Consider the following 17,778-nt stretch of genomic DNA (forward strand, 5'->3'; position numbering starts at 1 on the left):
GGGGGGTGGAGGATGACAGGCAGAGAAGAGGAGGGGGAGGGGGGGCTTGCACTGCATTTGCTGTGTGCTAGCAGGTCTGACTTGATTTGACTGACTGACTGAGACACCACATCAGTTGGTGTGGTTCAGCAGCCCCACAGCCACAGCGTCACACAGATGGTGGTTCACTGCTGACACCAGTCTTCCCTCCAGACGTATCACACATTCACCGAGCAGCTCTGACAGTGAGATGTGTGCCTGGGATTCATATCTTTGATTAATGAGAACATAGTAACTGTGTCGGCTGAAATGTAGACATGTTGGTTAATAATTTGTTTTTTTTGACAGGCATTACTTGAGACAGAAAGACAGAAATATATTTAAAGCTCCTCCAGTGTAAAGGTCTCTGTCCATGTGTAGTTTGATTATAGATCAGCTCTAGCTTCTATATTAATACTGTGAAAGTATCAAAGCCTCAGTCCACAGAGAAACACACACAGCCTGTATTCAGAAACTGAGCCTTAAAACCGGCCGTCAGGACTTCCTGAACCTTGTGATGTCACAACAAAGCAGTCACCAAGCCCCGCCCACCTGGACCCACCATCCAAACCTTGCAGGATTTGGTTTCCCTGAAATCTGCTATATTTCTATCAGCTCACTCTCTCCTGATTGGCTCACAGACCTGTTGGTTTCTGCTTTGTTGTGACATCACAAAGTTCAGGAAGTCCTGACAGTCCATTTTAAGGCTCAGTTCTCAAATTTACATATTTAAGTTGCAATCAATAGTTTAAAACCAAATAAAATTTAGTTTACAATCATAAAAACCAGAGAAAACAATTCAAATGCGGAATTTTTGGAATTTTGCTTTGAAAAATCACCTAAACAATCAAAACGATCATTAACTATTTGATTAATCGACTAATTGTTTAAACTCTGGATAGAATTACTTTCAGGGGTATCCTTAAATACTCATACTCCTGTTCTGATCAAGTTTTATTCCTCACATAATATCATTAAACACAAAATCCAGATACGTGTTAACACCTAGCACACTCGTCCATGCTTGTGAAAAGAGTTCCTCCTACGTGGTTATAACCAGGTTTTGTTGTGCTCCCTTTTACTTCGGAGGTCAGGACATCTTCATGACAGAAGAACAGAAGAAATACTACAACGCCATGAAGAAGCTGGGCTCCAAGAAACCTCAAAAACCAATCCCTCGGCCGACAGTAAGAATCCTCCGTGCTCGTCTCTACGGACCACATGTGGAGGTGTAACACATCTTAACGCTTCCCTGCTCCTTGTCCTCCTTCTCCCCTCAGAATGCATTTCAAGGCTGCGTGTTTGACTTCATCACGAAGCAGGCGTTCGACATCGTGATCATGATCCTCATCTGCCTCAACATGGTGACCATGATGGTGGAGACGGACGACCAGACGCCGGACATGGACAAAATCCTGTACTGGATCAACCTGGTCTTCATCGTGCTCTTCACCGGGGAGTGTGTGCTGAAGATGATCTCCCTGCGTCACTATTACTTCACCATCGGCTGGAATATATTTGACTTTGTGGTGGTGATCCTGTCCATCGTAGGTGAGGAGATGTTTCAGTGGGTCTCGGCTTCGCAGTAGAGTCGTAGATAGAAACTGTGTCTTTAACGTTTTGTTCGTTTTGCTTTTTTTGCTTTTGCAGGAATGTTTTTATCCGAGCTCATCGAGAAATACTTTGTGTCCCCGACGCTGTTCCGAGTGATCCGCCTGGCCAGAATAGGCCGAATCCTCCGTCTTATCAAAGGCGCCAAGGGCATCCGGACGCTTCTCTTCGCCTTGATGATGTCACTCCCCGCCCTGTTCAACATTGGTCTCCTCCTCTTTCTGGTCATGTTCATCTACGCCATCTTTGGCATGTCCAACTTCGCCTACGTCAAGCGCGAGGCGGGAATCGATGACATGTTCAATTTCGAGACGTTCGGGAACAGTATGATTTGTTTGTTTCAGATTACCACCTCAGGCGGGTGGGACGGCCTGCTGGCGCCCATACTGAACAAGAGGGAGCCCGACTGTGACAGCCAGATGGAGCACCCGGGCAACTCCTACAAAGGCAACTGTGGCAACCCATCAGTGGGCATCTTCTTCTTCGTCAGCTACATCATCATCTGCTTCCTCATTGTGGTCAACATGTACATCGCCGTCATCCTGGAGAACTTCAGCGTGGCTACGGAGGAGAGCGCCGAGCCGCTGAGCGAGGACGACTTTGAGATGTTCTACGAGGTGTGGGAACGCTTCGACCCAGACGCCACTCAGTTCATGGAGTACAGCAAGCTTTCTGACTTTGCAGATGCTCTAGATCCGCCGCTGCGCATGCCCAAGCCGAACATGATCCAGCTCATCTCCATGGACCTGCCCATGGTCAGCGGCGAGCGCATCCACTGCCTCGACATCCTGTTCGCCTTCACCAAGCGAGTGTTGGGTGAAGGCGGCGAGATGGACGTGTTGCGCGGGCAGATGGAGGAGCGCTTCATGGCCTCTAACCCCTCCAAGGTGTCATACGAGCCCATCACCACCACCCTCCGCCGCAAACAAGAGGACATGTCGGCCGTCATCATCCAGAGAGCGTTCCGCCGCTACATGATCCGTCTGGCCATGAAGAAGGCCTCCGCCCTCTACAAGGAGCGGCTGAAGGAGGGCGTCCGCGACCCGGACAAGGACGTGATGGTCATCAGCAAGTTCACTGAGAACTCCACCTCGGACAAAACGGACATGACCCCCTCCACAGCCTCGCCGCCCTCCTACAACAGTGTGACGAAATCAGACAAGGACAAATACGAGAAAGAGAATAGGGAAAAAGAAAACAAAGGCAAAGACTTGAAAGAGCGAAAGAAATAGACTTTTTAAAAACGGAACAAAAAAATTAAAAATGCATCAGAGACGTGAGGGAAATTTGTTTACAGCTTCTAACTGGGGGGGGGGTAGATACAGTAGATGTACGCTTGTGTGCTGATTGTTAAGAGTTGAGGGATGCTGTGCCAGGTAGGCCTAAAGTTAGAGTGTGGTTATGTCATTGATGAATATGTGGGGTCTTCTCACGGGGAAACAAGTAATCCAGCAGACACTGCCAGAGATCGAGTGGAACATGGAAAAGCCTCTCTGCAAAACGCTTGTGATTTTCCTATTGGTTGTTGTTACTATCTGACACACTGTACTGTGTGCACTGTTAAGTTGTCTGTAGCTAGTGCTGCTGCTACTACTATAAATCCAGTGTCTTGAATTTAACAATCGCTGTATCACAAGTACTCTGCATTTTTCTTTTTTGGTTCGTTTATTTTGGTTACGACGTTTCTTTTTTTTTATGAGAAAGAATGTTTTCTACTTTTTTGTGTCCTTATCGTGCGGATGTGTCCGCAGCTTTCACTGTTGTAAAATCACCAAGGGCAGACAAGAGTCGATGCTGGAAACGTACAACAACCGTTTGAAACCAGCACAATGCAGGGTCAGTGCCAGAGCGCTCTTCGGTCACACAGTATATACGAGGCTGAAACAACAAACATACCGCTGAAGTACAATGGACAAATACATTCTTTTCACTGGTGTGCCATCAGTGGTTGTTCAAACCTGTGCTGTGCTTCAATCTGGACTGCCATCGCCCCACTTCAGTAGAAAACAAGTCTCTCAGTGCAGAGAAGCTGAATGTATGCAAGCTGAAGGAATGAGATACTCTTAAAGGAAAGGTTCGATATTTTTGGGAAATTCTTACGATGCTCAGTAGCAGCTGAATTAGATGAGAAGATTGATATCACACTCATGCAGCTAGAAGCAGCAGACCATTAGCTTAACTCTGCGTTAACACTGAGCTAGCCTGGATAACGCTACAGCTGCTAGCACCTAATTATCATATCTTATTTTGCTTTTTTAAACCATAGACAAACAAAAATGTAAGAGCAACAAGTTGTGGTTACTTTAAGTTGCCACGGTCCCACTGTCTCTCTCTCTCTCTCCTGAGATTGATATTGATTATTAGGATATCGGTCGATAGCTGTAGCTGCTGTCAATGTAATAAAAAGCCAAATGTCCTCCTGACAAAAAGTGTTGAAACGTCTAAATCCTCTATAACATACAGTAGGCTATACTGTACGGTAAGTTTAGGGTAATGCTAGCTTAACATGAGAGTGTTAGCAGTAGCTTTTAGCAGGTGTAGAGCCAAGCTAATTTTTTCCCTCTTGTTTCCAGTCTTGCTAAGCTAACAACTTAAGCTGTGCTTGTCACACACACATGCTAGCTCCTCCAGGAGTGTTTTAAATGCTACCTACAAAAAGTTAATTGCTAATAAGATCCTTGAGCTGCTCTTCTTAGTCAAGCTTTGTTTACGATCCAAACTTGAGAAAATCTGAATCTACCGAGAGAGAAACTATGTGGAGTAAACGTACGGTCACATTAGCTTATAAAATATCACTGGTAGTTTCACGTGAAGAGAAAACTGTACTGAATGTGGATTGTTGATGTTTTGCTGTATCTGTAGTTACATGGAACTATTTCTCTGTTGGTGTAAGTCTCTGCTAACAACCAGTCCTCCATTATTAACCACTACATAGGTCATTTGTTCCAACCCTCTGATACGACCCATACGAGGGTTTCCTGAAATAATACCCCCTTTGTCGCCGTGGTTACAATAATAAACGGTCATGACTTAGGTTAGGTTTAAGCACAAAAAGTACTTGGTTAGATTTAGGAAAAGATCGTGCTTCCTTAAGATCAGGCGATCTTTGTTGTCACGGTTACAATAATAACAACGAAAACATAAACTGCTACTTTCACGTGGGGATCGAACCAGACTTCTTCCTTCTGTCATAATCACTACGACCACTAGATGTCGCCTAGCAACAAAATGTAACTATGGGTCATAATAACCTGCGGCACAGACGACCTATGGGCTCGGTTTATTTACAGGCTAAGCTAAGTTAGCTAGAGAATGGTATCAATCTTCTAATCTAAGTCTTTACAGCTAGGTTAATTAGCATATTTCCCAAAATGTCAAAATGATTTCCTTAAAGTGACACTCACATCTTACTCACATCGTACTGCAGTGTCTCCTCCCATGCATTCGTTGTCCTCCCCTTCATCCTCCACCCCCCTTCCCCTCACATCTCCCAGAGCTCTTGTAAAGAAAATATCTGAATATACTTAAAAAGAAAATGTCAATCTTTCTAACTGCTCTTAAGCTAGAACACGACAATATATCACATTTAAAAGTTATAATATCACAAATGTTTTTCATGTTGTTTAAAATTGAGAAGCGAGTGGTTTTAATGTAGTGGTTTGGTTTGTAAATAATATCGCTATTTGGGCCCACAGTATGCATCACACTTACATTTGATGTAAGAGCACTTTTTATCCCCACTGCTATGTAATACCACGTGTGGCGGTCATACATGTAAGTGTGTGTGTGTGAGAGAGAGCGTGTGAGTGTGTGTCTTCGTACGTCCATGTGTGTGTTTTGTAAGAAAGCAGAGTGAGAATGTAAGCATCTCTCTTTCTGTGAGCAGGCGTGTGTTCGTGTGCAACTGGGGTCTGCGGGTTGCTTATGTTCTACTGATATAAATAACATTTTTACTGTAGATATGAGTCCATTTTTCCATATGAGTCTTCGGGTTTGATTTACATTTTTTCTAGAACAGTTTTTTTTTTTTCCTTTCTGCGCTGTAACACATGATGAAACACATGTATGGTCCCCATATCTGTAGATACAAACCATGAAGCAATCAGTAGCCATCTCTCATTGCGCTTGTAGTGTTTTAGTGAACTGCATGCAAGAAGTGACTACTGTCCGCTCATATGGTCATATAATTTTAAAGCCAAAAGAATAAAGGACATATTTTTTGTAAATGCTTGTTTATTTTCTCCATTTACTTTCCAGCTTTTTCTTTGTTCAGTGGTTAAAAAGGTTTTTTGTTTTTTTTTCTGTGAGTGACATCAGCTCTTTGGTCTGTGATCTGAACCTGAAGTATGATTGCTAAACGTGGCGGGAACTTTGGTTGAACAGGATCATTCATGTGGTTCAAGTACATGTTACACTTAACTATGTATCAATTTGCAAAATGTGACAAGTGACATTTCTTTTTGTTATAACCAAAGATGTGGCAACAACTCACAAAATCTAGATTTCCAAAATAAAACCTATTTTGGGAAGCATATTTTGCATTGCAGGATGCATTCATTCTGAGCTGAGAGCTCGTGTTGCTGGACTCATGATGGAGAGAGGTAAGAGGCTCAGCATATTCAATGAGGTTTAAACAGTTACTTAGCTGCTGAGATGATGCTCTGTTTACAGCCTGAGGATAAGCTATTGATTATAGACAGATGCGACTCCCAGGGTGAAACTGATGGATGTCTTTTACATGATTGTTGCAGAAAAATATTTAGATACTAATAGTACACATGAACAAATTATTTTACAAACCTTTAGTTAGTTTAAAACTACAGAAGGCATGTTGAGTTTATTTTCTATACCTTAGGAATACTCACGATCAGCCTACTAGATTTCTCCTTGAGCTTTCAGCCCCAAAAGGTTTATTTTTGGCCTTTGAAATAGTTTGACAAGACATAACCCAACATCTTTTAATCATGTTTCTGCACAGTTGAATAATGTGCAGTGAATCATAACAGTCGAATATCTAAAGGAAAGAAATAAGCCGGTTTCATCCTAAAATTAAAATAAATAAATAAAAAGTAAGGATATTCAGCTTTTTCCGATTATTGGTATCGTTATTTTCATTAACCAACAACCGATAAAATAAATTAATTTTAAAAATTGCAGCCGCCTGTCCCGCCCACAGCACCATCTGATTGGTTTGACGTCACGAATAAATATCCGGTAGCTAAAGTCTGTCCGCCCACTGCACCATCTGATTGGCTTGACGTCACGAGTAGCAGCCTATCACGCTGAAAGCTGCTGTGAACACAGACGGGCACAGATTTTGCACAGCTGCGTGTCGAAGGTAAGACTGCAGACATCACTGAAGCCGTAACAAACATCACGATCCTCCACACTGAAGTTACAACAACACCAGACTCTGATGAACTAGTTCACCTGTTGGTTCAAGAGAGAGAAAGAAGCTAGCGCTAACTGCTAAGCTAAAGTTACTAGCACATCTGAACAGCATGTAAACAAGTGCTGAATTAGTGAAAGTCGCGAAAAAGGAGCAGAGAGCTCTGGGTGCTGGAGCAGAACTAGTGTAAGTTTAAATGTACAGCAGGTAGTTAGTCACTGTGATGAAGAAAAACAGCAACATTAACTGTGTTCAGAGTAAACAGCAGCAATAAACTCTACCAGTAACAGAAACTCCAGAGACTGGAGATGAGACATCACTGACGTCAGCACGTCAGTGCGTCAACGGTCACTAACTGTTGCTGAAAAGACATTATACTACAGTAGAAGTAAAGATGTTCAAAGTGAGTCAGTTAAAATGTCTCTGAGTAAACGTGTTACACTTTAAAAGGGGAGGGGTAAAACATGTTATATGGTGATAATAATAATAATAATAATAATATATAATAAAACTATTAAATTAAAGAGCGTCTTTCGGTTACCAGGTGAATCAGTTCCCAGGTGAGAACAGCACTGAAACCAACCAATTAATTCCAGTCAGGCTCTTTGCAGCCAGTGCATACAACTGATAATTACTAATATACACTCAGCAGTTAATCCTTCATGAAGGTTATAATGTTCAGTTTTTATTAAAATAGTTTTGGACAGTTGTTGATTCAACTGTATGATCGTTATAGAGGATGTAATGTTTGGAGCTGTATTACATTATACAGAGTTGTTTAGCCTATTTTCACTGATATAAATGGGGTGGAAAAAATAATAGAAACACCTTGACGTCATGGCGAGAGAGAGTCCTTATGTAGCAGTAGTTTTCTGTTGGCATATCGGTTACAAATATCTGTTAAATTGAACATATTGGCTTATGTGTTATTATATTCTATGACTTTAGTTTTAGTTTTCCGAGAAATCTCATGAAAATGTCACCATGAATTAATTATTTTGTCCGCTGGAACAACAGATAAAATAACGGCAGCAGACAGAGGAGGCTGATGAGGAAACAGATGCAGCTTCAGGGCTTTAAGTGAGGTTTTAAAATGATTGTGTGATTAAATAGATGCTATTATGGATTAACTAAATTACTAACTTATATTTAACATAACCATAGTCCACCTATTCTGATGTTAACTTGTAAGTTATTATATATAACACATGATCATTTCCTAAACTTTTAGTCTTTGATCTGATACGGCATAGTTTTATTTAAATATAAATACATTTCTGAAAGTAAATTCAGATCTTATATATGTTAATAAACCGTGTGGTTGACAGCGTCCCTACCAATGTTGAGACCAAACCTTGTATGTTAGAATTTGCTGAAGGAACTGTACGTCCTTTAAACGTGCTATATATATATTAGCATTTTCACATGTTCCTTAATCAACATATTTAGTGTTTGCTGTAGATAGTCACATATCACAGTCAGTGTCTTGTTGAGCTGCCATCAGACATGTACAGGGAGAAGGAGAAGGTGGTGCTGGGATAGACGGGAGGGAGACGGAGGTGAAAAAGCGGAGACTACCCCCACCCAGCAGCAGCCCCCTCCTGACGCTTTGCAGCTTCTGTGCCTGCTGCCCCCTTCCTGTTGCCTGGCAACCTAACATCACAGCTCCCCTGTCTGTGATTGATCAGCAGCGTCTCTTAGCTTGCTTACCCACAATACTTTGCTGGCAAAAAAAAAAAAAAAGCATGCATTCCCTGTGCCAGCCCCCGACTCAGTGGACACACACCTTGACAGTTTGATTATATAAGAAAAGGAGAGGTCGGTTTATGACCTTGTGTTCTTAATGAAATCCAGTGTACAGCCTATAGCTACAGGTCATTTGAGCACCATTGCTGTATGTCCATGTGCATTTAGTCTCTATTGTGCACAGCACCTGCTGCAGAGCCTGTTTGTTGTGTGGTTATGAAATGAGCCATGAAAATATTTCTATACATGAATCAGCTGGAACACACTGTCTGATCTCTGCCTCGGCCGAGGACAGTGTTGTTAACTCAGCAGTGCTCTCTACAGGCGACAAGGTGCAACCAACGTAAAGTGGAAGCACTGGAGGAGAATAGATAGGAATGGGACATCAGGGTGACAAGACAGATAGACAGATCATCCTCCATGTGGAATCTTACAGGTGTGTGCTGACGTCAAAATACCCCTGCAGACTGACTTTTATGCACATTTTCTTTAGGGTTCAGTGCAGAAAAATGGTTTAAATCCTGTTTGTTTCCTGTCAGAGAACAGATGCTATGAGCAAAACCAATGTCACAGATTGTCCTGAGGCAGAATCAACAAATTTACTGACGTCAGAAAAACATGATTTAACCTCCTCATGATGGAGGATGTCAGTGGCAAGCAAGATGAAGTTAGATGTTAAGCCACAGACGCCATCTGCTGGTAGAAAAATAAAATGCTTCACTGCCCTGATCAAATAAATTATTTTATTTTATCATCTGAGTCTTAAAATGTCAATTTTATGATATTATTTGCTGTAGTTTTATCTTCAACTCACCACCAACACAATTAATTAACCACCTTTAAACTGAGATGGATGTTAAAAAGTTGTTTTTTTATTCACACTCTCATGGAAATGTACAGAACAAGAACATTTGGCCCCCAGTTGTCGGCAGTATTGAGAGACAAAGTTGAATTATTCTGACACAAGCCTGAACTCATCTGAAACCTGGAAAAATTGCGGCTTTATCACATTGTTCAGGTGACTGTAAAATGATAAATAACATGCACAGACACATGTTTGTGTTTATATCAATAAATGCCTTTGTGTGCTACAGAGATAGTGATTGTGATGTTGTTAAAATAAACAGGAAAGACTCATTAGATTGAGAAATTACTGTGAAGAAATGCTAATGCCAGCATGCTAACATCCTCGCAATGACAATGCTAACCTGCTGATGTTTAGCAGTTTATCGTCTCAGTTTTTGCTAATTAGTGCAGAAGTAAATGTCATAAGTTGTGCAGATATTTAATCATAAGTTTTGGACAAAGTGAAATTTGCAATAATTTAATAATTTATGCCTCCAGAAGCTGCATACACTGACATCATCACATCAAGTTGCTATTGCTAACTTGTTAGCAAATGGTTGCTGATTCACACAACCAGCAGATACTGAGAAACATTTTGTATTTAATGATGAATGAAGCTTCTTTTTATCTCTGTTTTTGGTCTCTACCAACTCCTGAGGGAAATATCTGGCTCTGCTAAATGCTCCACTTTCTTCACAGGCAGATTGCTAACGCTGCTAGCACTGGGTAATAATTAATCACTCCTTACACATACACATAGTCATGTGATGCATTGTTAATATAAAAATATTTATTTATAGCCACTTTAAGGGATGTCCAAAGTTATTAAAATTACTTCTGTGTGGAATATAAATGTCCAATGTACCAAATTTGAAGCAATCGATCCAATAGCTGCAGCTAGCTACATAACGCATTGTGTTGGTAATAATTCACATGAATGTCAGTGTTTTGCCAGTGACCTCATTTATCATTTTACAGTTTGTGTAAACACCTCAGGTAAAATGAACACATGCTTTACAGACAGGCATTTCAGAACGATCAGCAGCAAGAATGCGACACCAGCAACAACAATGGAAAATAGTGAAACAATACAAGCACCTCAGAATCTCACAGATTTGTCATAGATGCCAGTCACAACCAGAAAACATGCTGTAATGATCAAAGACTTTATAACAGGGCAAAATGATACTCCATGTAGTTACAGGTAACTTACAGAAACACTGTTTTATTGAGCTTAATCAACGACCATTTTATAGTTTTATAGTCATTTATCCAAACCAGCAATTTTGAAAAGGTTTAGAGACAAACTGAGCTAAAATTATATCACCTCTTCGAGCCGTCTGTATGACTCTTTTCTCTTTGGAAGTGCACTTATCAAGAATAAATCAAACTCTGATGGTTGAAGGTCACAATTCTTGAATAAAGGTTTCCAAATAACAACCTATCCCTTTCTAAAGCATCAGACACTCTCTGAGAAAGATGCGTCTGTCTTTTCATCCTCCAAGGCTCCTTGCATTTGCAGTCGCTCCTGTAATGGCTCTTTTATTTCCTCCCCTGTCTGCTCCAGAGACCCAGCCGAAGCCTCAGTCTGTGACTCATGGTCGTCTGGATTGTTCTGGCGGTCTGTGGACAGCGGCTGTTTGGCGGCCGCTCCAGCAGGTGCAGCGTCAGTCTCACGGGTGTCTGCATGTGAGCAAGTTTGCGGTGTCAGGGAATCTGTGGGGTCGGAGAGTGTTCGGCAGTGGAGTTCTGTGTTTATTTCAGACTCTAATGCGGTCTCTACTGTGGGGAGCGTGGGAGTGACGGTGACATTTTCACTGAGAAAAGCAGGAGTGTCATTTACAGAGCTGTCTATCTGATAGTGCTGCATGGAGGGAGTGTTGTGGAAGGGGTTACTGAGGCTCATGAGTGTGTTATTAGAGTAACTCAGCACAGAAGGAAGTGGAACAGAGTAGGGCGGAGGACTTGTTCCATGTAATGAACAATCCCAATCTTCCTCCTCTTCGTCTTCTTCCTCCTCGTCATCGTCTTCCTCGTCCTCCTCGTCCTCCTCTCCCTCCTCGGGGTCGATTGTGTCTAAGCTGTGTGTGCTGCAGTCCGACAGCCCGCTGCAAACACTGCTGCCATCCTCATCTTCCTCATATGCTTCATCATCGTCATCCTCTTCCTCATCCTCTTCTTCTTCTTCTTCTTCCTCCTCCTCCTCCTCCTCCTCTTCTTCCTCCTCTTCCTCTTCTTCATCTAGATGTGAATCCGTGTCGCCTGTGTTCTGGAGGTGCATGATGGGAATGTGCGGCGTGCTACTCATCAGAGGAAACTGCAGGTTCGGCTGCTGCTGCTGCTGCTGCTGGACCAAGGAGGAGTCGCCATGGTAACCGTTGCCATTGGTTACAAGCTGCTGCTCCGACTGCTGCTGCTGCTGCTGATGCTGCTCCTCGCGGCTCTTCTCCAGCTCCAGCTTCATGATGGTGTGCAGGAAGTGGGTCCGGACGCGGACCGGGTTGAACTCCAGGCGTCCCGTGGTGTTGCTGCAGCCTTCTTTGGTGCAGCCACAAGGGAAGGACATGCGGTCCACCTGAAGACAAACATCACAGGTCAATACACAAGTGTGGGACAGCAGTAACAGCAAAGGTAAACACAGCTGCCGGCCAGAGCTGGTCATGCTTGAGGAGAAGCCGCAGAGTCCACTGTTGGTTTCATTCATCACGACCCTGAAATCTTAACTTAAATTTAAATGACTGAATGATCACATGGCGGTCTACTGTACGTATTGAAAGAACAATCCACCCGTTTGGTTTAAAAAATCCTTGAGGATAAATTCAATAATAAATAAGTCGAAAAATAAAGCTGCGTTTTCACCAGAAAAGGTCTCTAAGATGTAGCGATGTGCACAGACACTGTGTGAAACTATGATTTCAGAGGGAGGGCACTAAAGTCGTGAACCCCCTTGGAAATGGTAGAAAAGTCAAACTGATATTTGATTTTTATGAGAAAATATAAACCAGTTTTCTATTTTTCAAAAGAGGATAAACATATTTGTGGTGCGCTACTGAGTGAACGTCATCGCCTTGTTTTCCCCTCTTTTAACAAACCCAAAAAGCATTAAATCTGTACAGTTATGAATTTAGCACATCTATTCTGACCCTTTCTACCTTACTAACACTCTTGCTAACCTGAATTCACAGTGGGGTCGTGGATGTGCATCGCAGTTGCTAGGTAATAAGGTAAACCTTTGTATTTCTGCTGTCAATCATATAAAAGTATAGACATGACCAGTGGCCAATAGTCACTGTTGTGCCCGTTTTCATACGTTTACGAACACAGGATTCGACATAACCAGGAAAAAAAAACAAAAATAGCAGTAGAAACAAACATATGAGGTTTTATTTGAAACTATGAAGTTCTAAATGAAAAGTGCATCAAATCGTGTCCCGGGAAAGAATATTTAGGACTTAGGAACTAAAGTAATATAAATAATTGAGGAATAGATAGACAATAGGACTTCACAACTGCTTCAAAGGTAGAAATTGTTTTACCAGTCGGCCTTCACCATAGTTTATTATTCTTATTATTATGTTACTATTATTCATGTTCTTTCAACACATGCTGAGTCATCTGTCCTGTATTTGAATGAAGACTTACATACATGTGATCGTGCTAACAACGGTTAACTGCCCGTGTTTGATTTTGAATTTATTGTTACTGTAGAGTTTTACTGCACAGACAGACATGAACAACACTTTAGTATTATAGATGGGCCTCACCACAGTTCCATTTACCTGGCACTTAATGCCGGCCAGGCTGCAAGCACAGGTCTCCGGGTCACATATCCCACGGCAGCGGCACCCACACTCCTCTCGGGACATGCGGAGGGTACGCAGCTCGTGCTTCTCCTCCACGTCGATGCGTCGGACCCCGGAGGAGCGGAGGAGGGCGCGGCGCCTCCTGGTAGTCAGAGGCTGGAGGAAGAAGTAATCATCCACCTCTGTGTTGTCCACATCCAGGTCGTCCTCAGAGATGTCGTCGAGTGTCAAGGTATCTGCCTCCACAGATGACACGGTGCCATTCTTAGTCAGCTGGACCACAAAAAAAGAAAGTTAAATTAAGATTGGACCATGAATGTTCGTGTACAGAGGATTACAAAACATACAGAGTGTATATTATTGTGCAAAGAATTTGCTACACTGCAGGTAAATGAGGCCTCAATTGTCCCACAGACTTTGAGTTTGATGGCATTGAGCTTCTCCTCTTTCAGATGATCCCTCAGCATGTTGCGGTGGCTCCTTTTCTGCTCCATGGCAAACTCCCTGAGGGTGAAGCGCTTCACCCCGCTGTGACGTGGTGACATCCCCAGGGTGCTGCCGCCCTGTGTGGGCACGCTGGTGAAGCCTTGCCGCCGGTTGAAGTAGTAGACTGTCACGCTCTCAAAGTGCACATTGCGACCCCGGAGTCGCTTTGACTGCTGCTGCAGAGAAGCTGAAAGTGAGACAGAGAGGTGAGTCTGCACTTTAATTAGCGCTTTGAAATGCAAGTAAATGCTAGTTTAAGAGCTGTCATGAATAAAATCAAAAGATATTGCAAATGCTAAAACATTAGCATAAACATTAGCACAAATACAAACATTTCAATTTCAGTTTTTAAGTTAACAAACTGACTAAACCTTGTCTATGTTATAAAATACCTTAAGTTTGCTAACATCAGCTAAAATTAGCCACTATAAGCTACTGGTCATACCAGACCAAGTAAGGTTGTAGCTGCTCTCGCATTAATATACCTGATAAGTATAATAAACTTTATTGTGAAAACAGAAACAGAAATTCAATGGATATTAGTAAAAAGTCAGGTAATGTAAAAAAGGCCTTCTGGTAAAAATGAGTTTGAGTTATTTAAAAGATGGGATCAATTTGTCTTGTCAGAATAAAATGACCTGGAGCCAGGAGACCCCTGGCATCTTTTAATTTGTCAGAGACATGACAAGCGTTGGGTTATGTTAGCAGTGTCACCAGGTTTCAGGGGGACATATACATGTCTGTACAGAGAGGTCAAACTTAATGTCAGATATCCTTAATATGTGACCGTAAAAAGTGGTCCCACAATAGATCCTTGCATCCTTGCATTTTAATTAGATTTTTTCACATTTTGAATAGTTCCCCTTGTTTTAGATTTTTTTTAATCACCTTTGTTTAACCAGAATTATACACAGTTATTGTTAAATGACACTAAAGAGGGTATTATGAGAGCTTCCACTTCCACCAAAACATACTATCTGGAGCTGCTGACACTGATGAGCAGGGTGGTAATGTGATCTTACAGTCCAGCAGTCCGGAGGGGACGGGATGGTTGAGACTATCGCTGCTGTTGCCGCTGTCGCTGCAGGAAACCTCGTCATCATCAGACCCCTGCAGGGAGAGGTAAGGGGACGGGCCCTCCTCAAGCTTCCTCTTCAAGATCCCACTCATAATGTGGCTCCTCCCACTTGGTCACACCTGCACAAAGGACAAAGTTAAGTTTAATCATACAAGCCAGATCCAAGATGCTACAATATAGTAACAGAGATACAGACAAAGTTAGAAAATTTACACCATTAAAGATCAGAACTATTTAATCAGTATACTTAATATTTAACAATTTTTTTTCCAGCTATTTCATGGAAAATTACATTTTTTAAAATGTGTGTATTGGGGTGTGGTCGGGCGTGGATGTTGCAGTTATTTGGCAGGTGCTGTAATTATTTGGCTACCTGGATGCACCATAGTACAAGTATTGGATTTACATTTATGAGGTGAACACACAAATGAATCTTAATATGAAATTAACACTACAAATATATACACCTGTAGACATTTCATCTATGAAAAACTGTGGAATTTAATCCACATAAACGCCTTATTTATTCTGTCCTGTGCCAGTTAGGGAGCAAATCTACTGTACGACCCCCCAGGAAACATTGCATAGAGTTAATAGAGTTTATAATTTTAAGTTCTATTAAGCCTCCCATCCCTGCAGCATGGTCTCAGTCTTGTCAGTGTAGAATATTATTACTATAATCTTATGTACAATAACTAAAGTCACCACTCAGGAACTTTGAATTAGTTAGAATAGCACAATTGTGTAGCCACAAAACTGAATTTCATTTGACCTTTTATGTTTAAAAAAGAAAGAAAACCTTGATGTGGAGACACAAAGGAAAAGAAAAATGAAAGTATTTTTGTGGTCATTTTTAAAAAATTTTAATTCTAATTTATTCTTATTGTAATTGAATATCAAACCACTTTAAAAAGTTTGGAGATAAATAGACACAGTCATCCTCAGGCCTGTTCATTCTCAATAGACTGGAAGAGGGAATTGGCCATTTTCCCCTCGGGTCAATATTTATATGAAGTCCATTTTGTCCATTACATGAACTGAACTTCCGCTCAGTTAAGAAGGATTTAAAACAAACCTTTGTAATAAACTCACAAAGCATCTACACAAAGCAAGTGTTTGAAAGAAGGTGAAATAGATAGTTAATGATCTGACTTTGTGTTTTGACCAGTACTGTAGAAACTATATTTTCTGAAAGAAATCTGGACTAAACTTCAGGATGTTTTATGCAGAACTGTTAAGTGTGGTTAGGTGACCTTGCCAAATATTGAGATTCTTCAGAAGTAGAGAATGAATCATGTCAAATCGATTGTTAAACCCATTAAGATGTTGAGACACTGATATTCTCTTTTCCATTGGTTGCTTTTGTGGGAAATTGCGAGTCTGATGACACGTTGTGATAAGAGATGATTTGTACACATTGTAAAGTTCTCTCTCAGCGCTCCTGATGATGGGATGTATGTGGCGTCACCCAGCACCTCTGCACTTTGTCGAGACTTAAATTTCAAATTTGTAGAAACTGTTGAGCTGACTGCTTGGACTGGTAGAGGATTACATCATATGCAGCAGAGCTTAATGCTGGGCCAAGCTTTTCCTCTCTGACTGGCTTTGTCTCCCTTCTCGCTCTCTTACTACCTACTGCCTTACAACCCCCCTCCTTGCTTCCTTAGCTTCCTTTCTATTACTCATTTCTTTTTGTTTCTTACCTTCTTTTTTAGTATTTCTTATTATTATCTCCCTTTCTCTTCACTCTCTTCTACCTACAGCCTCCCAGGTATTCACTCCTTCACTCCAGCTCGTTGCTTTTCAGGAAAAAAAAAAACAGTAAAAACAAGAAGATCCACAGCAGGAGAAACACTGAACATATATAATAATAATAATGATAATAATAATAATATCTCTCTGTAAATTTAATGTCATGGACGGTGTTGCAGTTTCTCTTGGATTCAGGACGGTGTCCTGCGCTGCCTTCCCATGCTGCTTTAACCTAAACATTCCCACTCAAGCTCTCATGACCGGTGCCATTTAGAGCGCACGCACACACACACACGCACACACACACACACACACACATGTACAAGACTGCTCACGTGTCTGCATGCATGCGCAACCTCCCACTCCCCATGCATGCCCACGTCCCAAAACACTAACAGGGGAATTCTTATTGACAAATGTAAATCAGTATGAACCTGTAATGTGTGTGTGTGTGTGTGTGTGTGTGTGTGTGTGTGTGTGTGTGTGTGTGTTTGACCGTCACTGACCTGTTTCCTCGGCTTGCCTTTGGTTTCCAGGAAGTCCTCGACTCTCTCCTCTGCATCACACAGTGTTCACCAGCAGCAGCCAAACATCCCCATGTGTCGTGATGATGCAGTGAGGGCTGCCATGATGCCTGCTCTCTCTCTCTCTCTCTCTCTCTCTCTCTCTCTCTCTCCCTCTCCCTCTCTCTCTGTGTCTCTCTCTCTCTTTCCAGCAGCCTCTGGCACTATTGTGCAGCACTGAGCACTTCTGCCTCTACCTTGCTATCTTATGCGTCCTCCCTTTGCACCCTCATTCTCTGCTCATGCTGTCAGCTCTCTCACTGTCTGATTCTCCTCTGCTCTACACCCCCCTTCCTTTCTCTCTCTCTCTCTCTCTCTCTCTCTCTCTCTCTCTCTCTCTCTCTCTCTCTCTCTCTCTCTCTCTCTCCTCACAAAGACTTGTTAGCTCGATGCTGCTGCCGGCTGGAGCGCTGGAGCTTGACTGAGGTGAAGCAAGCCCTTCGAGATCACAGAGAGAAAGGAGGGTGGAGAGAAATGGAGGGGTGG

The 17,778-nt window shown here is 42.1% G+C and overlaps 2 protein-coding genes and 1 long non-coding RNA gene across 5 annotated transcripts in view; 2 read left to right on the forward strand and 1 right to left on the reverse strand.

The window, feature by feature from the left end:
• LOC111672395 (sodium channel protein type 2 subunit alpha-like) overlaps positions 1 to 6,163 on the forward strand; it is a 35,198-nt gene extending 29,035 nt beyond the window's left edge. Inside the window, exons 25-27 of the mRNA XM_023429799.2 lie at positions 1,101 to 1,205; positions 1,299 to 1,569; positions 1,669 to 6,163. Coding sequence (XP_023285567.1) covers positions 1,101 to 1,205; positions 1,299 to 1,569; positions 1,669 to 2,861 — 1,569 coding nt within the window. The 3' untranslated portion in view covers positions 2,862 to 6,163. The remainder of the gene's footprint in view (positions 1 to 1,100; positions 1,206 to 1,298; positions 1,570 to 1,668) is intronic.
• Positions 6,164 to 6,922: 759 nt separating this feature from the next.
• LOC111672461 (uncharacterized) overlaps positions 6,923 to 17,778 on the forward strand; it is a 14,065-nt gene continuing 3,209 nt past the window's right edge. Inside the window, exons 1-4 of one of the 2 annotated variants that reach the window (XR_002762014.2) lie at positions 6,923 to 6,967; positions 11,856 to 14,105; positions 14,924 to 15,021; positions 17,266 to 17,718. This is a non-coding gene — a long non-coding RNA (uncharacterized LOC111672461). Of the gene's footprint in view, positions 6,968 to 11,855; positions 14,106 to 14,923; positions 17,719 to 17,778 lie in introns of both variants that reach the window. The other variant, XR_015438707.1, reaches the window with a different exon arrangement.
• LOC111672460 (uncharacterized) lies at positions 9,615 to 17,313 on the reverse strand. Of its 2 annotated transcripts, none has more exons than XM_023429889.2 (5): positions 17,236 to 17,313; positions 14,922 to 15,096; positions 13,830 to 14,086; positions 13,390 to 13,686; positions 9,615 to 12,185 (listed from the first exon to the last, which is right to left on the reverse strand). In XM_023429889.2, exons 2-5 carry the CDS (start codon positions 15,067 to 15,069, stop codon positions 11,070 to 11,072), a joined length of 1,818 nt encoding a protein of 605 aa, XP_023285657.1. In that variant the 5' UTR covers positions 15,070 to 15,096; positions 17,236 to 17,313; the 3' UTR covers positions 9,615 to 11,069. The 2 variants fall into 2 exon arrangements, with proteins under 2 accessions (XP_023285657.1, XP_023285655.1); XM_023429887.2 differs by having other exon boundaries at positions 13,375 to 13,686.

The sequence above is a fragment of the Seriola lalandi genome, unplaced genomic scaffold (genome assembly GCF_002814215.2).
Source record: "Seriola lalandi dorsalis isolate HSWRI2012SDOR001 ecotype SW California unplaced genomic scaffold, Sedor1 jcf7180002054899, whole genome shotgun sequence".
Classification (NCBI taxonomy): Eukaryota; Metazoa; Chordata; class Actinopteri; order Carangiformes; family Carangidae; genus Seriola; species Seriola lalandi.